Source organism: Oreochromis aureus, linkage group 15 (assembly GCF_013358895.1).
Source record: "Oreochromis aureus strain Israel breed Guangdong linkage group 15, ZZ_aureus, whole genome shotgun sequence".
NCBI lineage: Eukaryota > Metazoa > Chordata > Actinopteri > Cichliformes > Cichlidae > Oreochromis > Oreochromis aureus.
In genome coordinates this window covers 24,795,687-24,821,813 of record NC_052956.1, presented here as the reverse complement: position 1 = coordinate 24,821,813, position 26,127 = coordinate 24,795,687, and the positions used below count along the sequence as shown (strand labels likewise).

General features: G+C 43.5%; 2 protein-coding genes across 9 annotated transcripts; one reads left to right on the top strand and one right to left on the bottom strand.

Moving 5' to 3' along the window:
- Positions 1-72: 72 nt before the first annotated feature.
- Positions 73-12,021, bottom strand: LOC116332903 (mitotic checkpoint serine/threonine-protein kinase BUB1). Its single transcript, XM_031755990.2, is given in 25 exon segments — positions 73-989; positions 991-1,108; positions 1,193-1,299; positions 1,528-1,705; positions 1,860-2,017; positions 2,674-2,835; positions 3,018-3,118; positions 3,214-4,001; positions 4,085-4,151; positions 4,270-4,447; positions 4,551-4,635; positions 5,410-5,494; positions 5,672-5,782; positions 5,982-6,101; positions 6,182-6,222; positions 6,724-7,088; positions 7,328-7,419; positions 7,512-7,696; positions 8,199-8,248; positions 8,335-8,411; positions 8,532-8,572; positions 10,608-10,804; positions 10,915-11,056; positions 11,619-11,678; positions 11,832-12,021. Coding segments are annotated over 25 exon segments (3,612 nt in total). The 5' UTR covers positions 11,855-12,021; the 3' UTR covers positions 73-908.
- A 694-nt stretch (positions 12,022-12,715) lies between these two features.
- Positions 12,716-25,163, top strand: LOC116332904 (heterogeneous nuclear ribonucleoprotein Q). Of its 8 annotated transcripts, none has more exons than XM_031755998.2 (12): positions 12,716-12,888; positions 13,489-13,648; positions 15,854-15,972; positions 16,085-16,306; positions 18,527-18,703; positions 19,088-19,223; positions 19,351-19,556; positions 20,232-20,381; positions 20,460-20,581; positions 20,674-21,055; positions 22,777-22,861; positions 22,942-25,163. In XM_031755998.2, the coding sequence occupies exons 1-11, from the start codon at positions 12,886-12,888 to the stop codon at positions 22,816-22,818; spliced, it is 1,719 nt and encodes a 572-aa protein (XP_031611858.1). In that variant the 5' UTR covers positions 12,716-12,885; the 3' UTR covers positions 22,819-22,861; positions 22,942-25,163. The 8 variants fall into 8 exon arrangements, 7 of the variants coding, with proteins under 7 accessions (XP_031611858.1, XP_039454461.1, XP_039454459.1 ...); XR_004200418.2 differs by having other exon boundaries at positions 12,717-12,888; positions 20,674-21,212; XM_039598527.1 differs by having other exon boundaries at positions 22,780-25,163.
- The last annotated feature ends 964 nt before the right edge of the window (positions 25,164-26,127 follow it).

Here is a 26,127-nt window from a genome sequence, read left to right as displayed (position 1 = left end):
TTTGACAGAGGAAATGGAAAAAAAACCCCTTATCTTTCATTTTAATGTAAAAATATAGACAAAAAACGAAGCTTTATGTTTGAAATCCGTTTTTTTTAATCATAATTTTGACATAATTCTCTGCCTTTTCAGTGAGGCGTGCTTGTTATTATTACACCTGCATCAATGACACAAAGATAAAAAATAATCCCAGTTTAACAGAACATGAAACATTACAACTTGTCTGCAGTGAACATAAAACACTCACAGGTGAAAATATCTTTACATGTGACTGTGATAAACTCATGAACTACGACCATCATCTGAGATTTCCACTAAAATCACACCAAAACATTCTGATGTTTAATGTTCCTCATCATAAGATGAATTAAAGAAGCTGAAATCAATGCTGTTTTCAAACTTTAGGATAAAACCGTGTTGACATTTATGTTTTATCAGTTTATGTTTGTCTCCTGCTGGAGATCATCTTAATCTTAATCCTATTTTTTCAGGCTGGGACTTTTACCAAAATCTTCCTGTCTCACTTATTTCCTGAGATTGTCTGTGACACAACAACATCAAATTTTTATGTGTTTTGTTCTTTCAGTTGTTTTAATGAGAGAAGAAAAAGGTCAAAAACAATCCTGAAGCTATAAAACTTCCTTAAATACTAAAAACGCTTCAAACAGACTATCGTTTATTGTTTTACAAGGAAAAAAACAAAAACAAAACAAACTTGTTTCACAAAATGGGAACAAATTCAATTTAAAAAGTGACCTAAGAGAAATATACATTTATGCATTTGTATAAGCTGAAATGCTTCACTGCTCCTGTGACGCATTCACAGTCCAACCTGTCAAAGAGCGTTTACTTAAACGAGTGTAAACGGAGGACAAACAGCAGCCTTTTTTCAGAGCGAGGGACATCCGTTATCTCCGCACCGTCTTGCGGTTCTCCAGCAGCAGCACCACCAGCCGGCTCTTGAGTGTGGGTAGTTTGTTGCCGTAGTTTCTCCTGCAGAACGGCGTTCATCCGGCAGCGGAGGCTCCGCAGGCTCGGCAGCGAGCCGCAGTCTGGAACATTCAGCAGTGTGTGGAACAAGTCCAGCCACAGGTCGCTGTGAGGGTTCCTGTGGGGTGGAGACCATCAGCACACATCTGCACCAAAAACTAGGTCAAATAAAGAAAAATGGGAGCTTCCTTTGAGCACTCACCTTCTAAAAACGCCGTTTGTCTTCCATACGCCTCCTTCGTTAGTCACCTGCATGTACGTCCCAAACAGCATGCAGTACACGGTCCCCGCGATCCCAAAGTAGTCGGTCTGAAACTCAAACAACAGTCAGACCTTCAGAATAAAACTCGTTTTCCATCTTTAAAAGAAGCGCTAACCCACAGAGACATTACTCTCAGCTCTCAAACACATACGGAGTTATGAGAGAAGCTGCAGCTCAGGAAAAACCGCACGACTGTCCAATGTTGCTGAAACGTGACAGTGTTCGACGTCTCCGTCACCTATGTTAATGCCTATTCTTGTCCTTGCTGTACTCACCTGGTAGTTCCACAGTTTTCCGCTCAGCATCTCTGTGCACTGGAAGCCTGACGTCAGGCACTTGGCAGTGAACGCAGTGCCTGCTGGGAAGAGCTCCATGTCGATGCTCTGTCCGAGGTCGACAAGGACCAGGCCGTGGTCCGTGCTCTCTGAATCAAAACGCTTGTTCTCCAGGAACCTGAAGGACACGAGTAATGATGAGGTGTTTCAGCAGAGCCTGAAACTGATGTGACAAGAGGGGAGGACCAGGCCTGCCCACCTCACCTCTGACACTTTGTTTTTAAGCTGCAAAGACGAGCAGCGCAGAGATAAAAACAGCGTGTGATCGGTACCTCTCTCCCAGCAGGAAGTTGTCAGGTTTGATGTCGGCGTGGATGATGTGGATGCTGTGCAGCAGTTCCACCATGTGCAGGATGCAGACGGTGAAGTACATGACGAGGGGCTGAGGCATCACTTTGTCACTGAGGGTTCTGTACATGTTCACAGCGTTCTGCAGGTGGAGCAACAGCGTTACAGTCAAACAGAGAAGCTTTAAACCGACCGACTGAATAGTCACTGCAGACTCCACAGCAATGGTTTAAACCCTCATAACAACTTATGGGGGGGAAACTATTTTCATTTTTTAAGGCTTGTATTTGTAAAATTTGATACCAAATAGGCTGCTAGGCTTCACTTCCACTAATTAAAGCCCCTGAACTGGACGTTTGGACTGTGTTTGTCCTGTTTTAGCCTTTTCGGAGCATTTTTAATGACATCATCTGACGAATAGCACGGCTGCTGTGAGGTTACCGTACCAACGGACCGACCCACATGTCCAAGCTCAGCTGTGGCAAGTAAAACTCTAGTATTTAAAGTTTCTCTTCCTTCACAATGATTAACAGTCTTTGTCTCTGTGTCATGTGACGGCCAAATAGTGGGGGCTTCAAAGTGTCGTCCATGTTTTGGATTCATTATGTGCTCAATTTATTGTTTGGTTCACTGAAAAGTGACCACTAGAAAATTCTGTAACAAAAGTCTAGTTACGTAAACACAGATCAAATCCTAAATTATGGTGCAAAAACTAAGAAACCAACAAATTACTGGATTTTAAAAACATATATACAAAAATAAATGTATATCCATAAATCCACGCTGATGGTAACTGACCAGCAGGGTCCCGTAGCTGTGAAGCTCGCCGAGCAGCACGCTCCCGTTGTGGAAGAGGTGAGCCGAGTGCATGCTGCTGTAGAGGTGACGGACGTCAGGCCGCAGCCGAGCGTCGAGCTGGGTGTTGATGTAAAACTCCCAGGGATTGGCTGGCTTCTGAACCTGCAGCGAGGACACACGTGAATCCTGCAGTTATGTCCCAATGTCTCTGAGAACATGGTTCAGTGTGAACTGAGATGTTTCTGAGATGATTCAATAAGATTTGTTTCACCACTACATTAAAAAAAAAACAGAGCCGAGTAACACAGAGACAGGGACGCGGCACTCTTCATCTGCAGCCTCACCTTTAAAACGGTCTTCTCTAAGGTCGCGGGGTTTGTGGCCTGGTAAACTGTCGCAAAGGCTCCCTCTCCAAGAACACAGTCCACTCGGAGGGACTCCTTTCCTGTCAAGACACAAACATTCATCGTTTCAATCAACACAGCGTAGTTTTTCTCTGCAGACTTCCACACCTAACGGAGCAGGCGCTGCAGATCTTACCCATGCTGATGGTCATTTTTGGAGTGATGTTCGGTATGTTGCACTGCCAGGCGGTGCAGCGCGGGTGGGTGGTGAGAGGCGGGCTGAGTCCAGACAGCAGGCTGGAGATCAGTTCGGTGTCCCAGGGATCCGACACCAGCTGGACCGCCCCCGTCTGGGCTTTCTGGGGCGTGTCACTGTTCATAGAGACGTCAGCGCTCAGCCTCAGCCCCCTCTCTGGACTCATGGGTTCGTCCTCCCTGCTGATCGATGTCGGGCTCATGGGCACGTCAGCACAGAGTTGTGGCTGGCCTGGACTCATGGGGAAGTCCAGATTCTTGGGCTGACGGGGACTCAGGAAGGCTTCCAGGTCTGGCTCGGCCATGGCCTCTGGGCTCCTGATGGCGAGCCAGTCTGGTTTGAGAGCACCCTCGGGGCTCATGGGAACGTCACAGACTTGATTCTGGGCTTGCTGGGGGCTGCTGGGGGTCTCTAGGTCCTCCATGATCTGAAAAGGTTCGCTCTTGGGTCTGCCTGAGATGAAGGAGGCCTGTTTGGGTGGCTGCTCAGGGCTCGCAAACACCTCCCAGCCAGGCCCCGCTGTCCTGGAGGAGTCGGCGGGACAGAGTGTCTGGTCCCTGAAGGACAGCACGGCGGGAGGAGGAGGCTGCACCATGGTGATGGAGGACGCAGTAAGGCAGTGCTGGGCCGTGGCCAGCTCCTCTCCAACGATGGTGCCCTGCCTGGCGGAGGAGGGCACCGTCTGGCCGACGGTGCTCTCGTCGGTCGGACTCTGCTCCAGGATGGGGCTAACAGAGGAGAGGACACATCTCTGACATCTGCACTGATAACACTGACACAAATGGGCAGTGGATACCTGAAGACTGATTACCTCAGCTTTTTGGTCTGACGCCTCAGATAAGCTTCTTCATCAGCTTCACCGTCATCACATTTATTCTCTGTGGGGCAGAAAAACTTATTATTTAAGGAAACTTTAAATTATTTTCAGCTCGTTATTAAAATGTGACCGGTGCGGAGGCTGCGGCAGGAATAAGCCGCAGGTTTGGCTCTTTGTACCTCGGTCCTCGAGGAAGTCGCTGCTGATAAAGGTTTTGCGAGTGAATGGCGTGGAGACGAACTGAGCCAGCATGGCGAAGTCTGTGGTGCTGTTGGGACAGGCGGCGAGCGAATTGAGCGAGTTGTAGCGAGCTCCCCACATGGTGCTCTCATCTGGGATCAGATCTGAAGGAGTCTCCTGACGAGGATCAGAAAAACACGAGCATGTGAACCAAACATAAACACACCAAACACTCGTCCAGAAATCTGGAGTTTAGCTTAACGTGAGAAAATTCACTCACGTTGGGTTTGTCTGCCTTCGACACTGGGATTTCAGCCAGAGCTCTGACTCCTTTAGGCTTCTCAGCATCAGCAGGAGCAGCGGCACTAAACAGCACAGGGGACAAAATAACAGGAACACTTGGCTGTTATGAAGATGCACTTCATTTTATCCTCAAGGTTTCACAGGAGCACAAACATTAAGACGAACTGATCTACAAAAAACGTACGACAGAATGAAATGTGTGCCGTCCTGACCCCGGCAGCTGAATCACACACCGTGTTTCCAGAAGGGCAAACGTGTTTGGGCTGCATGACCTGACTCTCCCAAAATCTGCATTTCGTGTGTGAAAAAGCCCACGATGAACAGGAATTATTTAAAAATGGGAGTTTGTGGGTTTTTCTCATAAAATAAGTGAAAAATATGTCTGTATTTGTTTTAGCAGCCTTTAGCAAACACCATTTCCCAGAAGCCTCGAGTGTTTGTGAACTAGATCTCTCCTGGTAATGAGATTTAAATCTCAGTGAGAGTTATCACCTGGACCTGAAGCTGGAGATCACATCAACATCTGAGTGGAAATCAAAAGCTAAATCCTCCTGAAAGCACTTTTATTGCATTCACTACACGGGCTAACAGAGTAAACAACTGTTAAAAAAAGTCTATAAATTACCACCTTTGTCATTCATATTCAAAATTAAAAGCACTAAAGAGTCCCTGAGTCTTCTCAGGCTGAAGCACAAAATTCTCTTATCCTGGATAAGCAGAAGAAGATGGATGGATACAGGACATCCAGCACAGTAAGAATATCACACAGGTACAAGTACATGGTGTAACATCACAGCTGGGGTTTAGGGTGTCCACAGTCTGGGGGCCATATTTACCTGCCGTTTTCTTTGTTGTCGTCATCCTGAAAGATTGTGAACGGAGTCATGGTGGGAGGCTTAGATAATGAGGAGGCTCCTCCTGCTAATCATCAGAGACAGAATAATTAGGTTAACTGGAGCGAGACCAAGAATCAGTTACAGAGGTTCAGGCCTGAGTTTGCTTTGACTCAAACAGGAGGAACATTAATTTTAAGCATTGGTGACCGGATCCAGTTAGATTCTGTGAAAGTTATCCCGACTGTGTTCAGAGCCTATTTACCGCCTGTCCAGAATAGGGCTTCAGACTCCTTCTCGGCAGCGTGGAGCACTGATGTGCTGCTGAACGGTTCCTCAAGGAAGGTCGGAGCCTGGAACATGTCCATGATCACGCCTGAGTTGACACAAAGAGGAAAACAACTCAGTGAGGGAGTTTTTTACCACAGCTGCCAAAACCAGAGCAGCAGTGAAGATCAGTTTGATTAAAGGACAGAGACACAACATGAAAGAAGCTCTTTGAATCCAAAAACATTAAATTTGACATGAAAAAACACCTCTGAGGTGACAGCAAACAGACAAACTGTCGTGCTCACCCAGCGCCTCCCGTGTGTTGACAGTAGGTGACGGCAGCACCCGCGATGGCGTGGCCTGAACAAAGCCGAGCGAGTTATTAGGAGTGATGTGAGACAGGTTAGCTGTGGCTCCCTGTGACACTGAGAGGGACAGAGAGGGCTGTGATTACATCCACCAGAGACTTGCACCCAACAGCTCGACAAAATAAAAGCACACTTACCATCAAGCTTGTCCTCGGGCTCTGCAGGCAGACCCACATCCCTGAGAGAAAGACAAGATCAGTAACGCATCTAAAAACATTTCAATCAGCCAGCGAAGCCAGTGAAATCATCATCATGTGTGCAGGAGAATTTTTAATAAAATGGGAATACAATTCGTACATGGGATAACTAACTGACTAGAGAGAAAGCTGCTTATTACTCCATTACTTATTGTCACAAACTTTATGGCACAGGCATCATGTAGAGTCGAGTGATGAGCCCGTCTGCAGGACTTGTTAGCAAGGACTGAACTTTAACAGAAATCAGACTGTCCAATAATAAAACGATCGGTTCTCTTGAAGGGACGGAAAAATAAAAATAAACTTGTGTGGGAAACACGGCGTACGGGGGGTTTTGTTTCCTAAAAACCATCTCTGCAGCTGTTCTTACATCTCACATTTTCATGAGATTCAATTTTAGGTTCAATGTTTTCCTTGCAGAACCAGAAACCTATGCTCCACGGAGTATCAGAAGCAGCATGGGGGAGTTAGAGGGTACTCACGTGGCATTGTTCTCTGGGGGTGGGAGCCTGTCTGTGCTCTCAAAGCTCACAGGCTGATGAAGCGACAAAGGGGGGACTGCTGAGGCCCAGAGGGGCGGCTCCCGATCTGCTGACTTCTGCAAACCCACGTCCCGCTCAGCCGGGACAGGGGGATGATGGGATACCACCGAACTTAGCGTGTCAATGTTATGCTGGCGAGGAGGTTCGGGAACGGTGGCGGCGGCCTCTTGGATGAAGGTCGGCTCGGAGTGTAATCTCAAGCCAAGAGAGCGCCGGCTGCTCAGACGGTTTGAGGGCGGAGGTCGCTTGAAGGAGGGTTGGGTAAGACCTGGGTTCACACTGGCAGCCGTTTCTGCTGCAGGCGGCTGAAATAAAGAAGAAAACACTCTCAGACTGACGCAGTGAACCCAATGTGCTTATCACTCACTGTTTTCATTCTTGGATGCTGCTAGAGCAGCTTTGCATGATTCGCAGCTCAGACTAATCCTTCTTTGTCTTTTTTTTTCTTATTTTTTTTGCTGGCACGTTTGCTTTGAGCCTCAAGTTTAGGCCTCTGATGCACATCCAGCACAGCCTGCATTGCATCGAGGTGCTTTTGTCTCACCTTTTGAGATGAAGTCTGTCTGGTTTCGAGATCGCAGAAAACTTTGTCCAGCAACCATTTATTCCTCTCCTCCAACTCGGTTGGTGTCAGCGCTGGCATGAAAACAATAAAAAGGACATTTATTAGAAATCAAGACAAGTGATCGCAGCACGGATTTATTTTAGCTGCAGTATTAAAAACTCACTTAAGTCTGCCTTGTCGTTCTCTTCCTGCTCACGGAGCTTGCGGAAGTAATTCTGAGCTCGGGCCTCCTCGAAGCATAGCTCAGATTCGTCGCAGACAAGATCTTCCACCGTGTACTCAGACACGGTCTGAATGCCGGAGCCTTGACTGGTGGGGATCGTCCCGGAAGTCTCAGAGCGAGAGACTCTGTGAGAGACCGAAGAAATCAGGTGACACCATGTTGTTAAGATCCTCGAAACTGTGCGAGAGAATTTTTACATTAACTGGAAAAAATTCCACATGAATCAATCCCTGTGAGCCCAAAGCCATCATCAGGCAAAGCTACTCTAGGATGAGTAGCTGACATTTGCCACATTATGACTGTCTAAGATGCTTATTCCACCTTTGATGAGATAAAGGAAAGGAAGACGATTTAAAACACAGAAGATCTTTTTCCAAAAATTCCAAATAAAACAAACAAACCCTCCTAAGACACTTTTATTTACTGTTACTGTGGTTAACGTAAATCTAATTTGCTTCCAGAAAGACTGTTAAAGGATGACTTAAACTCTTTTTTCCTATTTCTGTCTTTGAGCCTCTTCCTTTTTCATCTCATGGCTATAACATGTTATGTTGGTACAAGCACACTCTTCTGACAACCAGCATCAGAAACAGGAAACCCGAAAACTAAGTTCAGTATTTCACTCACATGTCGATGAATTTACTCGCAGGTGGTTTGGAGGGACAGTCCACAGACATCTGTGACAGAGGACGCACAGTGTGAATGGAAAAGCAGAAAATGGTATTCATGCACAATTAGGATAAAAATCCAGTGATAAACACACCTTGTTCTGAGCGACGGGCTCTCTGTGGGGCACCTGATTGGTTAAATTGGAGTTTTGCAAAGGGTTTCGACTTCCCGCTTCATAAAATATATATATATATGAAAAAATAGTCAGAGAGCAGAGCAACAATAAAAATTTCTAAAGAAAGAAATCCAACATTATATAATAAAGAAACTTTTAAATAAACACCATCTTACCGGACACTGCCGTCTCACTTCTGGTTCTGGTCTGAAACTGCCTGCAGATCAGAGTTTCTGTTAGCCCACAGTATATAACATACAGCACAGTAGCATACCCCAGTCACTGCATGTAAATGCTCTGAAGAGTGACTACACACAGCCAGCTATCATTCACATTAGAAGGCTAGATTAATCCAGATTAATATCCAGGCTTTAGTTGTTAACACAGACTTTAAATTCTTGCACTTCTTAATCGCACCATCCCTAAAAGATCACAGCAGCAATATTAGAGTTTCCACACCCCAGATTATGTGAACGTCCTGCGCGGACCAGAGTGACGTATATGTCATCATCAGAGGGTGAATGCGAGGCTCAGAGCAGATGCTCACACTTTATTACTGCTGGGACTTTCCATCATGCTTCCTTTAGACAGGAGTCTCTAACTTAAATGAGCTGTAGGCCACTGCTGGCATGGTCGCCTCATTCAGGGCTCTAGACTAACTTTTTGCCGCGGTTGCACTGGTGTGCTTAACTTTTTTTTCTTAGGTGCACCAGCACAAAAGTTAGGTGCACCCAAATTTTTCAACTGCATCGCTTAATCGCAGCATATAATGTGTTTTATGGATACACTGTGCTTTTTCAGCGTTTTAAATTCGAGACATAAGCACCAGTCACAAATGCAGTATTGCTGCCCATGGTCTTTCGACACTCAACACAGCAGGGGTGGTCCTAGCCTGTTTGGTGCCCTTTGCGAACCCGCCGCTGCCCCCACAAAGATGCTGCTCTAGGCAATGGCCCATGTCGCCGTTATATCAAATACCCCAGTAAATGCAGTGCATCATGTTTTCAGCGTTACAGTATCTTAGCCAGGGAAACTAGTCAAGCAACTCTCTTGTATACACTGCCCCCTTTTACTTTCAGTAGGCTCTGGCTCGGAGTCGATCGTATGTGGCTCATTATCTGATGTTATCTCCGAACCAGTGTTAAACATAACTTCGGAGGTTAATGGCTCCGTGTCAGAGGACTGGCTATGAATTTCGGACGGATCAGGCCTCCACTTAACGAAAAAGTTATCAATCATTCTTTTCATCTTTTCTCATTACCCACAGCTACATCTACACCTATCGGGCCTAGGCTACTCATCCCTGACTATCGGCCTGCACTTTCAAACGTACACAAACGTAGGCCTACAGGAATATCTGGACCACGGCCAATCAGAGAGGGCGGCACGACCTTCACTATCTCTAATTGGCTTAGACCACGATATGGGCATAATGTATGTCTGTTGTTGACCACACAGAGACTTTCAGAGTTGCAGAGACTTTTTTTGTACTTGAACGACTAGTCGCAGATTTTTTTTTTTTAGTTGCACCATTGAGAAATTAGAGCCCTGGAACGTCCTGCTCAGACCAGAGTGATGTAAATAACGTCATCAGAGAGTGAACACGAGACTCAGAGCAGATGCTCACACTTTATCACTGCCAGGACTTTCAATCATGCTTCTTTTAGACCAGGGGTCTCAAAACTTGGGACTTGTGTTTGACAGCTGCGCATGTCTGCAAACAAGTGTAATTCTGATCTTAGTCATACAAACTGAAGAAACTATATCGAAATACCAGGACCAAACCAGTAGTGACGCCTGACAGATGAACATCAACAAATCTCACGTCCTGCAGAGCTGATGGCAGATGTTCAGCTGATAAATCTGAGCATCTCTAGAATTCAGCAATTTCAAGAGCACTGTAAACGCAAACAAATACTACAGTATCTGATGTCTGCAGTTCCTCGACATTTTTAATAGTTACACTGAAAACAAACCACCGGTCACCGTGATGATAGCTGCCCACTAGTGAGACCACATACGTCCGTGTCCTTTTAATACAATAACAGGCTGGCAGTTGGGTTAACAACAACTACACTACAACACAGAGGTTAAACCACTTCCACACATTTCCACTGCCATACTTTCTCTACAAAACACTCTGAAAGGCATCTACATAGGCCAGACTCCCACTGACACAGGCACAGACAGCTTTGCATTTAAACCGTCTGAGGTTACCACAAGAAACTTCCTGTCATTCTTCGAATGCTTACTTGTATTCATGGAGAACAGTGCTGGCTGGATTAGCTTGGTTCTCCAGCGCTTTCTGGTACACTGCATCAGCCTGTTCATGCAGTCCTCTCTGTTCAAAGTGCTGAGCCCAAGCCACATACAGGGCAGCCGTCCTAGTGCCGACGCCCCTACTGAAGACCTGACTGTACAGGGAAACAGGATCCAAGTAATAACTTGCCTGTAAGACACAGTAAGGTGAGAACAGGGCTTGAGTAAGACTTTATCCAACTTAAAAAGATACCAACTATGGAGACAACTGTAAAAATACAATGTTTTAATCAGACTTACACATTTGATGCAGTAGTTCACATATCTGATGTCATTCGCGTATCGCTCTTCATTCAAAAATCTCTGGACAAGACGCTCAAACACCAACAACATCCCTCTGCCACCATCTGCAGGTAGCCTCTGCTCCAGGTACTCCACAAACCTAAAGAAGCATCCAGAGAAACTTGCCTTCAGTACTCATCAGTGTCTCAAACATGGAGACCAAAAGTCATCAAAATAAAAACAAAGAAAGGCTGGAAACATGTCATTTTATGTTTAATATCTCATTTTGAGTACATCTTTTTGTATTAAATCATCAAAAAATGATTCACAATATTTTTAAGACAGACTATTATTGTATTTTATTGAGATATCACGCAGTTATTTATCTTTGAGGCTGGTTGGTTTGCTGTTTTGTGTGCTCTGAGACAAACAAACATTTGCGATACATACATTCAAAAATAACATCCAAAAGTGTTGTTAAATAACCTAAAGCTAGAAATAGACGGTAAAGAACAGGAAGTGTGACTTTGAAAAGTAAATCCACGTCTACTTCCGACATCAACACTCAAAAATGAAATAAGCGCACGATCATTTGTTGTGTACCTCCTATGTTTAAGGCTGTCACTTACAGGTTTCAATATGATTTCAATGGCTGCAGGACTAATAACGTTTCCAGAATGACTAAAACATTACGCATCAATGAAAACAGTCGAAATACTCACTTGATCCAGGGGTCCAGTGGGTCGTCCCCTGTGTATGAGGTCAAACTGTTTTCAAAACGCCTGAGAGGTAGAGGTATGAGTAATTAAAACATGTCTGACAGCTACGTTGTTTATGAATTAGTTATAAAACATCCATACATTCATGTTAGCACTAAAGCTAACCCCTTCAATTGAGCTAAGAGCGGCTAATGTCCATGTTCCATCGTGACTTACTGTAAATACGAGGCGATATCCATTTCGCTTTAAGTTAAAAAAAAAAGTTCTCCCAAGAAAACCGACACTACACTTATTTGTAGCGTTTAATTCCTCTGGTTTGATAGTTTGCTATCTAAAAAAATCGCATATTTAGCCTTGTTGTTGCCCTCCGAGCCGCTAACGTTCCCCTTACATTTCAAATTTCGCGCTAAGCCAATAGCGTTTCAGAGGGCGTAGGAAATCCCCGCCCATAACACGTGACGCACAGGCGTAAAAAAAATGCAAACTAAAAGTAAATAAATCAAGTTCAATTAAACCTGAAAATCTTATTGAAACTGAAACTCAAATAAAGATAAATATTTTTTTTTTTTATTAAAAACTAAGAAACATCACACAAAGTCCCGTATATTGCCCCTTCTGTGAGTTTTATTATTGGAAAAATGAAATGGACGAACGTCATGATTTTAATTTTTAATTTACAGGTTCTCCAGTTCAAGGATAAATTTTTTTAAAAAAAAAATAAGACTTTACTTTAAAACAACCAGGAAGCACCTGATTTCTATGTGCTTGAATGTACTTATAAAGTGTATAAGTATATACTAAATTAAACATCTTCACAATAAAATCGCAAGATTTTCCAGATATATTAAGCGTGTAAAGGCTTCTCCTGTTTGAATTTTAAAAAGAAAAAATAATCATCTTAAAATAATTTATTTACTCTAAAAGCAGTGTTGCATTTACACGTACATTGTATAGAATATACATTTAAACAAGCAGTATATTTAAAATAAAATACAGACATATCTTTGTTATGAAAAAAAATAAAATGAAGACTCACTGGTTCAACGTCACCGTTCGAAGCCCCAAAAGAGCCCGTGAAAAGCAGTTTAAGAAGCCCCGTACACGCGGGGGGGGGGTGGAGGAGAAGCGGAGTTTGCGACGTTACGTAGCCGCCATTTTGTTTCACCGGGAGTAAAGAAGCCAGCCTGGGAGCCCCGGCGTGAAAATTTCCCCTCATTCGGACCACCTAAATTACGGCGGAGCTGCATCGTGCACCCAAATTCAGATTCGCATGGTACGTAAGCTCCCGAGGCAATGGGAGGGGATGTTAAATTCGGCCATTAACCCGCAGCTTTCTGCATGCTAATGTTCGATGCGTTGCACGACCGGCTGCTGTTAGCATAGCAGCTCGTTTTCATGGCTAGCCGGCATTTTGGAAAAAAACGGGCCTGTTTGCATTCACTGTTGGGTAAATAAATGTGCTGTACGTTATGAGCATGGGCCAAACACACTGAGCCACCAAAAATTGCACGTGCTTGACATTTGGACCTTGTTTAATTAACTCTAATCTCGTGCATTTTGCACTTCCATGCGTGCCGCGCTCGGTGAGGCCTGTGATCTGTACGAGCCACAGATGTTAGCTCACAGAGGCGTGGTGACTGCGTGGATGCCGCCTTTTCTGCTCACTGCTTAGCTGCTTGTTTGTGTGCTGTTTGGGCAAGTTTGTTTTTCCGCTGGCGTCTAACACGTGGTGTTAGTTTCGCAGCGTCCGCAGGACATGCCTGTAAACCAGGTGGATGATGGCGCCAAACTGCGCGCTTGATGTTATTGTCCCACTTCAGTCCGGTGAGTGCGGTGCTGCTGGTGGTAAATGTTTGCTCACTTCTCTGCGCAGATGTCTGAAGACATGGCCACAGATCACGTTAACGGGAACGGGACGGAGGAGCCGATGGACACTACAGCCGAGGTGACCCACTCGGAACACTTCCAGGCTTTACTGGAGGCAGGTTTACCTCAGAAGGTCGCTGAGAAGCTGGATGAACTTTATGTAGCAGGTAAGAGAATGCCCTGCCTCCGTTTTCAGCCCACAGTGGGTGCACAGATAAACCCACCCTCCAGCACACAGTGTGAAAGTCAGTAGTATCTGAAATTTGTGAATGAAATGTAGTACAGTACCTGGAGAAGTGCTGCAAACATTACAAACACAGGAGTGGTGTGCTGGTGTAGCCTGCTTGAGATCACATGGGGTGGCCCATGAACCAAAGGTGAGTTTGACTGAGTTAAAATATTTGTCATGAACTTTTTGAAATCCTCTGCCACGTTCTCCTTTAATGTTCAGGTATGTTTATTAGTGTTTAATTACCAGTAAAGCCTTCCTGCTGCTGAAAGAATCTCAGCACAAGTTACTGAAATTTATAATTTGGCGCAATTTTAACTCTTTGTAGTGTCTTTACATGTTATTTTGTTAACCAGTAATAAAAATAAAACGATACCAGTGGATTAAGCAACACTCTAACTAACTCAGGGGTCGGCAACCCGCGGAGCCGCATGCGGCTCTTTAGTCCTTATAGTGCGGCTCCGCGTGGTTTGGGAAAATAAATTAGAAGTATTTCGCTGAAGTGTATTTTATTTATGTTAGTTCTTTTAAACTTGTAGTTCTAAATTGGAAGATTATTGTGATATTGAAATATAAATATAAAATTATATTCTATTATTTTTTCCTCGCTCAATATAAGCGTCACACTCGCGGAAGCCGGTATACCCGCTGAAACACCGTGCATTTATCGAGACTTTCAACCCCAGGTAGGCCAATTATGGATCTTCGGATCCACATTATGTCAGCAGCTCCACCGTGAACTATGTTAAAGACAAACACTGCTCACGCCTCACAGACGACAGATGACAGCTTACAGTCCTGCGTAAACTGACTTCGCACAGCACCGATTAGCAGACGCTGGGAGCAGAGGTTCAGGATCAGAAGTCCCATTGTAAACATACCACGGCAGACCCGACGATGTTTGCATGAACGCACTTTTCAGCATCTCTTTATTGACCACTTTTCACACACGGTTGCTGTACGCATACAGCCGGCTGTAGCTTCGCAGCTCACAGCCCGACATACACCACCAACAACAACAGCAGAGAGAGCACATACTTTAAGGCGGTGAGGCGTGATTGCGGGTGCCGCTCAGGTGCGTCCGCCTTCCCTGCAGCGGCACTGCAGACCATGCCCCTGCCGCACGCATTAACCAGGTAAAATACATATTTAGGCAGAATTTTGCAAATATCTATTTTTCATTTTTCAGCAGCATAGTGCTTTTTTACCAATTATTTTTTAAAAGTCAGGTCAAGGCTCCAACAGCCCAAAGGAGATATAAGGAGGCGGCTCACAACAGTTTTGTTTGCTACATGGATCATTTTAGTTCAGCTGGGTGTCTTTGCTTTTGTTATATTTCTTTAAGAGTTCAAAATGTGTTGATTACATAAATAAAATGTAATTTTCTCTGTAGCACTTCATGGATTTCATAAGCAACACACCTTAGTTGTTCACACAAAGGTAGAAAACAATATATACAGTGTTATCTTCATTTTAGATGTCAAAAAGTATTTGCGGCTCCCAGTGTTTTCTTTTGCGTGGAAACCGGGTCCAAGTGGCTCTTTGGGTGTAAAAGGTTGCAGACCCCTGCTCTAACTGAACAACAGTGAAATGGGAGCTGATTCAAAGTAGTTAAACCAGTCGTATCAGCTGCTGACAGATGGCTGAGGGAGCGTCAGATTGATCATTGTCACACTGAAGTATAGAAATCGGATCAAATGAAAGAACTCCTGTTACTACAAAGGGCTGAGTGAAGGTAGATGGAGGCCAGCTGGCAGGAACAAAAGAGCAGCTGTGTGTCCGCAGCAGGTCGGCAGGACTGTCTGAACCTCCAGCAGATGGTGACAAACACTGAAAGGAGACCTCCGGGCTTCTTCAGCCTTCTGAAACCTGGCAGTATGACAGGAAAACTTTGATGTCCATAATAATGAAACCGCTTCATACCTTCAGCTGTTTTACTTTGCTTTTTTTTTGGATCACATCAATGATCCTCAATCCTGTATTGCACAACTGCACGAGTCCCACTGCCTCTGTGAACCTTCTCACCCGTCCTGAGCGTTGACGAAGTTGATCATGTTTCTAATGTTGTAGTTACTATGGGGGTGATTCTGGTGGGGTCATGTGCGTTCGCCAGTTATTCTGAGGTGTGTTTTGTGTCCGTCAGGCCTGGTAGCACACGGTGACCTCGATGAAAGGGCTATTGAGGCTTTGAAAGAATTCAACGAAGATGGAGCCCTGCAAGTGTTGGTGCAGTTCAAAGAGAGCGACCTGTCACATGTGCAGGTGAGTTTTAAATCATGCGAGACATGAAGGGAAAGCTCTGCTGTTTGTTTTTATCCCCTAAAGGCAGATAAATGTCCAGGTTTCTAATTTTCTGCTGTTTCTTATTCCCCAGAATAAAAGTGCCTTTCTCTGTGGGGTGATGAAGACTTACAGACAGAGAGAGAAACAAGGGACTAAAGTTTCAGACTCCATCAAAGGACCAGATGAGGCTAAAATCAAAGAACTCCTCGAGAGAACCAGTTACACGCTTGATGTTACAACCGGCCAGAGGAAATACGGCGGACCCCCGCCAGAGTCGGTGTACTCGGGTTCTCAGCCCCCTGTCGGCACAGAGGTATTCCTTGTCAATTTATAGAAAATAGGGTCTTGTGTTATTTTCTGACATGTTGCTCTCGGTGTTACATTTTTACTTCATGTGATTGGAGAATTTGGTTGTTTTGAAATTGGGAAGCTGCAAATGAAAGGCAGGCACAGACAGAGGTGCTTTAAATAGTTAAACCCACGATCAGAGTGGCGTCAAGATTTACTTCATCAGATCCTATGAAGCAGGAATTACTCCTCTGCTGAACAGGCATAAACATAGCTAAAGTCTGGTGGTGGTTTATAAAATCTTAAGTATAAGTGATCATTTTTGACAATATTTGGTCTGAAGTTTTATTCACAGATATTCAATCACTGATACATCAGCATTGAGTTTGATTTATAAAAAGTGTTGGGAAGAACAGGAAGCAGAACGAGTGTCCTTTATCGAGGTGAAAATTATACAAGGGTTCAGTTTCTTACTGCTGAGGAAAAAAGATATATAAATAAAACTCTGAGGACCTAACGAGATGTACTTTAAATTTTAGCTCCACACTGTGCAGTGTAGGGCTGTGCGATATGACCAAAATCTCATATCCTGATATTAAGACATCTATCGTCCGATAACGATATAAATCACAAAAATGTAACATTTTCTGTAAATTCTGTGAATGTCGGGCAGCTCGACTTGCCTGAAGTGTTTCCAGCTGGGCATCGCGTACCTGGAGTCGAGTGTTTTAACTGATGCATGAAACGATAAATTTTTAGACATAGGTTGTAGCGGCTGCCGTTTTCTTTGTGAGTATTTATTACACAGCGTGCTGCGGGGAAAAGCCTGTTCTAACGTTCGAGTCTAAGGTTTATTTTTTTAGCACCTGACGGCTCTTTTTTTGCTTCTCATCCGTAAATACTCTGCATCTTTCACGTGATTCAGTTTATTTTGAAAAGTCTCAACAGGATCTTGAGCTTTATTGTGAAAGGTTTATGTGGAAAATAAACAAGCGGACACGAGGTGGTTTTACCGTCGTTGTTGCTAACCACATAAAAACAAGCGCTTGTCCGTCTGTAGTGTGGTTATATTAAATATAAGAGAAAGAGAGAACTTTAGGAAATTAATATAGCCACTACAGTGACCATCAAAATAATGAAAAAATATTGCCGTAAACAGTTTATTTTGCGACACCACGAAACAAACGATAGCGTAAAATGAAACGATAGACGTTTTTATATCATCATCCGATATATATCGTTATATCGAACAGCCCTAGTGCAGTGGGGTATATATTTGGTGTATTTAGATATTTTGACTTCGCTGTGACAGGTCTCGCAATGTGATGTGGGATTTGGATCTGTAGATGTTGATGTGAATTGTCGGCGTGTCACTGGTCTCATGTGGACGGGGGGGGCGGGGGGATGAATGCACTGCTCAGTTTATCCACGGCCTGTCATACAGTCACGTAACGGTGCAGAACAAGGAGCATTTCTTTACTAATCTCCACTTAATCCAACAAAGTTTGGGCTGTTAGTTCTTCTATAGCAGGAACAGTTTCAGCATTCTCTGTAGTTCCTGTGGTAGCACTAGCACCGGTTAACTTGTCTTAACAGATGAGGTGTTTGTGCGGAAGGCCCCTGACGGTCCAGCTCAGTCATTTCTGCCTGGTTTTTTTCCTTCAGCTGTTTTTACGTGGGGTTCTCCACTCAGTGTGTTCATCTTTACCTCCTCACATGTTCTCCTCCCCAGTATCAGTATCTCACACGAGGTTTTCCTTGCTTTTCATGAGTTATGGTGCAGTAATATTTGTTTCGGCATTATCACAAGACTGAGCGTTGCCAGTTTTAAACTTCTCAAAAAATGTGCAGCAGAAGCTAACCCGACACTGTCTCAGTGTTTACCAATGTCAAAATGTAAGGATGCATAAGACTGCAAATATTTATGTGCATATTTTATATCAATATAACTTCATTGAGATTTTTAACATGCACGTGTTTAAAAAGGCTTAAAATGTGATATGTGAGATTTTTTCCTGTTGGGCAGCGTTTATAGGAAAAAGCTGTACAGACATGAAGTGTTTTCAAGTGTTTTCAGACCGCTTCACTGAAGCAACTTTAGGGGTAACTCCTGATTAACATAAACTGCACTGTTGAAATGAAAAAAAAAATTCAACAAGTTAAGTAATAAATATTCAGTAAAACCAGCTGCTTGTGGGCGTTTATATTTAGAATATTCTTTTTTTTCTTTTTTGTCCTCTTGTAGATCTTTGTTGGGAAGATTCCCCGCGATCTGTACGAAGACGAGCTGGTTCCTCTGTTTGAGAAGGCCGGTCCGATCTGGGACCTTCGGCTAATGATGGATCCGCTGAGTAGCCTGAACAGGGGCTATGCCTTCATCACGTTCTGCAGTAAAGAGGGGGCCCAGGAGGCCGTGAAGCTGGTGAGTTTGTCAGGAGTGCACAGTGGCAGGTCGCTTTTCGGCGTTCAGGAGACCTGTCACTGTGTAACAGAGGAAGCTGTAGCTCAGGAGGTGAATTGGGTTATATTCTGATTGGAATGGTTTGGGTTGGTGGTTCGATCCCTGCTCCAGTCTCCTTGCGAAATATCCTTGGGAAGATGCTAACCCCAGGTTGCTCATGAATATGTGTGAATGTTAGATATAAAGCACTTTCGCATGAAAACCATAGAGAAAAGTGCTGCATGCATGAATGGATGAGGCGTGTTGTATAAAGTGCTGTATGAGAATCAGTCCGTTTACCCAAAAAACCTGTGTGCTGGAAAGGTTTTGGATCTAATGAGAGTTCATCGGCTTTATTTTTTGCAGTGCAATAATCATGAGATTCGCCCTGGCAAGCACATTGGGGTGTGCATATCTGTTGCCAACAACCGGCTATTTGTTGGTTCAATTCCCAAGAGTAAAACAAAGGAACAGATTGTTGAAGAGTTTTCCAAAGTCACAGGTAATGATTTCTGACAGTTTTGTTTTTCTAAGAATGCCCTGCTGTTCTCGTTATTCTGCTCAGAAACACCCAGACTCTTAATATTGAACCACAGGCAATGTTTTTGTTTTTTTCGTTCTTCACCCAGAGGGCCTGAGTGATGTCATACTGTACCATCAGCCCGACGACAAAAAGAAGAACAGAGGCTTCTGCTTCTTAGAGTATGAAGACCACAAAACGGCTGCTCAGGCCCGTCGCCGGCTAATGAGTGGCAAGGTGAAAGTTTGGGGCAACCTCGTGACCGTGGAGTGGGCAGATCCCATTGAAGACCCTGACCCAGAAGTCATGGCCAAGGTGAGCATTGGGAATCTTAAGTGTCGTTCACGTCAATCTTTAGGCCAACCATCCATGAACTTAATGCCACCTCTCACTTTAAGGTCTGAAAAGCTTTTGTCAGATTAGTGATTAAAAGCTCCATTAAATAACCAGTAACTAAAAATAACCTAAACCTGTGGGATTTAAAGATTACAAGTTATTTTTTTCCCTTCTGAGCTATTTTTAATGCTGAACTGGTTTTCTATTGAAACGACAGCAGAGCCAGAGTTGAAGCTGTTAATGAAGAAGGAAAATTTGAAGATCAGATCTCAATCTTTGGATCCTTTTGATGATCTGATGTCAAATTCTTGCATTTGTAGCTGACTCTCCAAAGCAAAGCATGTCTTTGCTGCTGATTCCAGTAGGAGGCTCTGCACTGGCACCACAAACACTTGTAGCAATGAACTTTAAAACATCAGTGCTTATGCCCTTTGTGCCGTCTTTTGTGTTTTTTTTGTTTTGTTTTTTAAACACGAGACAACAAGCTAGATGACACACATCAGCATTATAATGAACTAATAATAATTGTTCATATTGTGACCCTTTGTCTTTAACTCAATCAAATTTTCCAAAATATGTGATTTTACTGCCTCGATAAATGCGCAGGAGGAGATGAGCTGATTAAATCTGAGCTTCTTTGTATCCGTGTTGCAGGTGAAGGTTTTATTTGTGAGAAATCTCGCTAACGGCGTCACGGAGGAACTCCTGGAGAAGTCCTTCAGTGAGTTTGGAAAGCTGGAGCGAGTGAAGAAGCTCAAAGACTACGCCTTCATTCACTTTGAGGAGCGGGACGGTGCGGTGAAGGTATGTGTTACCCTGATGGTTAGCGCTGGATTAGAAACGAGGTGCAGAGACGTTACCAGTCTTTTATTCTGTGTTCAGGCACTGGAGGAAATGAACGGGAAGGAGTTGGAGGGAGAGCCAATCGAGATAGTGTTCGCCAAGCCGCCTGATCAGAAAAGGAAGGAGCGCAAAGCCCAGAGGCAAGCGGCCAAAACACAAATGTAAGAAATGTCTTCTCGAAGGTTTTTGAGCAATCAAACCGTTGTTTTTGTCAGAGCTGTTTTTCTAACCTGTGCCGTCTTGCTCTCATCAGGTACGACGACTATTACTACTACCCTCCCCCTCCCCACATGCCCCCTCCCAGCAGAAATCGGGGTCGAGGAGGGAACCGAGGCGGCTACACCTACCCTCCTGACTACTACGGTTACGAGGACTACTATGATTACTACGGCTATGACTATCACAACTACCGCGGCGGCTATGATGACCCCTACTACGGGTACGATGACTTCCAGGCCCCAAGCCGGGGGCGGGGTGGCAGCAGGGGCGCGCGGGGCGGAGCCTCCCCGGCCAGAGGACGCGGCGGCTCGGGGGCACCCAGAGGGAGGGCAAACTTCTCCCAGCGCGGCGGGCCGGGACCAGGCCGTGGCGGGCGCGGCGCAAGAGGAGGCGTGCAGCTGAGAGGGCGAGGAGGGGTACGTGGTGCACGGGGTGGCCGCGGTGGAAATGTAGGAGGAAAGCGCAAAGCTGATGGGTACAACCAGCCAGATTCCAAGCGTCGCCAGACCAATAATCAGAACTGGGGCTCTCAACCCATTGCTCAGCAACCGCTCCAAGGTGGTGATCATTCTGGTAACTATTCCGGTTACAAATCTGACAACCAGGAATTTTATCAGGATTCTTTTGGGCAGCAGTGGAAGTAAACCCCCGTAGTGCTTTGATAATAAAACCCGTGTTTGTTTTTGTCTTTTTATTTAGAGACTTGATCTGATTGGCCCTCAATCCCATACGGTTGCCTGCATTTTTTTTTTCTTTTTGTTTTCCTCAAAATTGGTGACATCTGGCAAGATCTCCTTTTTGTACATATTTTAATAATCCGCTTGGACTCGAGTCGTAGTCACACTCCCACCTGTTTCTGGCGAACTGGTTTTCTCTCTTCCTTTTGGGGTTTTTATTTTTTATTTTTTAAAACCATGAAAAGAAAAAAATATACGATGGGCGTTTAAAAGATTTTCCATAACAGAGTTTGAAAAAAATTTTTAGATGCAAATGTGCTCGAGCTGTCTATTTGGCTATAGCTTTGTCTGTTTTTAGAAATTCTGGTTACCATGTTTTAAGTAGCTAACGGCAACAAAGCATATGTCTCCTAAATATGTATTTAAATCCAATGAATACGATTTGTATTGTCAAAAAGTAATGCGTGTCTTGTTATTGAAAAAAGAAAAAAAAAAAAAAAAAAAAAAAGGACCATCGTAGTCCTATATTCTTTTTTTTCTTTTTTTTTGGCTTTACATTTTGGCTTGTATTCTTTGCTGTTTGTCTGCTTTAATAAATATACACGCACTCGTGTACAAAACTTCAAATTGTGTTGCAAATTCATGTTTCGGCAAATTCTCTCTTCAAATTACCTTCAAATTTAAGGCTCCTTGTGGAAGAAAATGGACCAAAGGTTTGCCAAATGTTTGGCCACGTGCTACAGTGTCACCTTGCATGCCATCAAATTCAAATCACCTTCTGATAGTCGGCATCTCTCAAGTGCTCTGTATGTGTAGTGACATACTCCATCCTTATGAGTTTCTCTCATGTCCAAAGAACATTAATGTTTCACAAATTGGTGTCCGAAATTCACACGCAGCGCAGTGTCAGGGTTAAGCCCCGCCCCCTACAAGTCTCTTAGAGTCCCTCTTATCAGCTTTGGTTGGGGTTTTTTTTTTTTTTTTTTTTTTTCGGGGAGGGGGGATAAAAGCACAATTTGAGTTGTTTCAAAGTGAAGCTTTTCCTTGTCCCAGAAGGATCTACTTAGCTGTTGAAGGCCTGGATACTAATCTTGCATGTCTTACTCTGGAGGTCTGATAATTGTGCTCTTGTGCATGACCTGCTTCTAGGTGTTTGTTTTTATTTTACTCCCCTTTTGCTTTTACTGATAATGATGGCTGCTCTTACCCCCTCACCTGCCCACTTACCTTCCTCCCCTCCTCCCTCTGTCTGTCTTAAGCCGCGTCTCACCTGCCGCACCTCGGTTTTACCTTTAATAACCGTCCCGGCTGACTCTGCTCGCCGTCTTCTCTTTAAGGCATTGTCATGTGCATGTTAACGTCTGAGCTTGTGCGTGTGAGCTCCAGAAACTGTAAATGTGTGTAGATGTGATGCGATCTGTTTTCCGTTCTCTAATTGCTTCCTTTTGTTACCTGACTAGCAGGAAAAAGGGGGCGAGGCTGGTCCTGATGTGTTGCTATGAGGACTGACGGCGACGCACGCTGCAGGCTTCGGTGGATGAAATGGTAAGGTCAGCTGACTCAATGGTCCAATGGTTGTCCAGCCTTTTATTTTATTTTATTTTTTTCTTATTTTTAATGTAAAGGAGGAAGGTTTTTTTTCATTTTGTTTTTGATCGTCTTCGAACTGCCATGTTTGAAGATGATCAGAAGAGTAAACCACACCTCCTTCAACCCTAAGACAGCCATGTGAGATGTACTGAGGTCACGATGGATATCCTTCTGGAAAAGGCTTTGCACTTTTTTTTTTTTTTTTTTTTAATTGGAGTGGTGCAGTGGGACTTGTTGTTTCTGAGTTTTTGGACTGAGACGTGTGAGGTGCCGTCACCTGGGTCTCGCAGGAAAACTGGTTCACGAGCTACCTCGGTTTCACGGAAACGCCTCGGATCACCTACTTGAGGAAACTGAGACAGGGCTCGAGCCTCTCCGGCCTTGCAGCAGAGCACTTGATTTAATTGAGGTTCTTGCTGAGACCTGGCACCGGCCGGTCCTGTGGGAGCGAGCCTGAACATGCCTTTTTTGCTGTCTTTGTACATGAACTGAGTGACAATGAAGTTAATGGACAGATTTTGTCTTTTATTTGTAAGGCCTGAAAACCACAGCCCTCCTCCTCTTCATGTCTTCCACAGCCTGACCCGACAGCTGTCTTTACTACAGATTTAGGATGTCATGTGAGATCCTGCCAGGTCTGGGAGAAAATGGGTTACATGTTTTGCATTGTATGTATGCCTCTGTAGACTATCATGCCATGTGTGTATGTGCTTGTGAGAAATTTACCTGTGGTGTTGACTCATGTCTTCTCACTGGTGTGAGTGTAAAGGAGAAATCCACCGCTGGCTGCTCAGTATTTGGAAGGGTGGGAGTTTAGGGCTCGTTTTGATTGAGAGGAAAATGACCAACCAAAGAACCTGAAAGTAGTTTTAACACTTCGTTGGATCAACTCTGGATATTTGGTTTTATACTCCTGCGATTTAAAACTGGTTAAAAAGAGTAAAAATATAGTCAGACATGTTGAAGTGAGAGTAAAACATTTTAACATCTGTCTGTTCTTTCAGCGTTAAATGTTGGAGGGAAACGCAGACTTTGGTCTGTGGTTTTATTTGAATGAAAAGAAGAAAATGAATTTCTTCAGAGGATAAAAGTTAAAAGAAATAAGTTTTTATGCTCTCAATGTCAGATAAAGGCTTTTTTTTAAATTTATTTATTTATTTTTTCATTTTTTTTTTTTTAACACCGACAGCCGTAAAAGGCCACTGCAGTTATGTCGTCACGCCACTCGAACAAGGAGACGTAGATTTGGCCCATAGAGCCTGTGTTCCTGTATTTCTTTTTTAAAAATTTTTTTTAAAAACATTTTAAATGTGTTCTGCAGGAATACTCGCAACTCGTTTTCCACTTGATGTTTCTGTTAAAATACTATATTTTGAAAATATTTAATAAAAGGGGTGATGCCTTCCCCCCTCCCCCCCTTTTCATCTTTTGTAGAAACACCCATAAGTCAGTGTTTTTAAAAGCACTCGTCTCTAAACACGTAAACATCTGTCATCCTTTAGAGCTTAAATTTTAATTGAGTATGTAGCATCTGCTCTCACGAGAGATATGATCTCTGAGCATAAAAGTTGAAATGTATACTTCTATGGCATCGATAAACTCTGCTTTTATGGTGTTGCACCAGTTTGAGCATTTTCAATAATTTCAGAACTTTTAATAATGAAAATATAATGAATGAATAATTAAATTATTTTGTTTAGAAACTCGTTTGGAGGGGAATGGTTTGGTCACTAGGTTTTGGTGATGTTAGCCCCACCATGACACTTTCATCTTTGTTCTACCTCGCACAGAGAGATCAATCACTCTGATCGATTAGTAGAAAGAAAAGGACGATCTGTTACACGTCCCTTTTAAAGTAGAGGAATATTGGGAGATAGGCGGCTCCAGAGTCGATGCATTGTGGCCTTTGGAAGGACGATGTGAGGTTGGATTTCTCCTTTAAGCTCCTTTCAGTGCATTTTTGTGTCTCTGCCTTGTGTTGTGACCTTTGACATGAGCCCAGAGTCTTGGTCTCATGTTGAGCTTTGTCCCATCTCTGAGGGCTGTGCTGCTGCCGCCACCGCCTCCTCTGTGGGGGGAAAAATAGAGCCACATTAGTGTTTGTTTCCACGTTAGACCAGACTTGATTTTATGGGTCAACAATGTGTTTTTGTTTGTTTTTGCTAACGAGTGTATTTGCAGTTTGCAGATGAATTGTTTTATACTGTACAGCGAGGTGATGTAAACCTATTTTTCTAATAAAGCCATGGACTTTGAACTCGGCTCTGTCTTCTATTTTGAATTTTGCCAGTGCTTAATCACATTTCAGAGGGCCTAGAAATATATTAGTGATGTTTAACATTTGTTTAAACGCCTTAGCTCAACCCAAGCTCAAAAGAAAAGTCTAGAGTGTGATTGGCTGCTCCGGGTAAGGATTATTTGCATGTCCATCTGCAAAATGAAAGTGACCAAACATCAGCATTTATGTCTGTGATGTATATGCTTCTGTAGATACCCAGTTTTGAATATCCAATTTAAAACAGATCAGAAATGAGAATGTCCGGTCCCCTTGAGCTTTAAATTATCGCACAATAAACTTGTTATGAAAAACCTGATCTCAGATTATTTACTAGTTAAAGAACAGAAACTCAATTTTTAATGATCAACCTCCAGCATTTCTAATTCTCACTGTAAACTTATCAAAACAAACCGCCTTACCGGAAGTGGCGTTGCTTTGGTCCAGGGTTGCCATGTCTGCTGAAGAAGTCACGGCTTCATACAGTTATAGTAAAATGCTTTACTCAAGAAAGATAATCTGTATATTAACTGAATAAAAAATAATTTGATTAAAGTACGTGACCCACAGTAATTCACAGCTCGATGTTTAACTGATTTATAAGCAATACTGGGAGTCCAGTGTTTCAATAGAAAATAAATTCACAATTTTGTTTTTGGCATATAACTGATTGAATCAGTATATTCTATTATTGCAGCGGCTGAATTTAAAAAAAAATCATGAAGTTGTATGTGTTTTAATTATAGTGAACTATACATCTTAGACATCTAATTTTGACCTTTAAACAACTGGCAACTTTAAAAAAAATACGATAAGTAAACATAATATCAAAAATAAAATTCCGACTGTCCTAAAATCAAAGTAACTAGATGAATCTGATACTTTAATGTTTACACTTTAAAGGACACTTCTTTCTACAAACATAAATAAAATAAATAGTAATCAG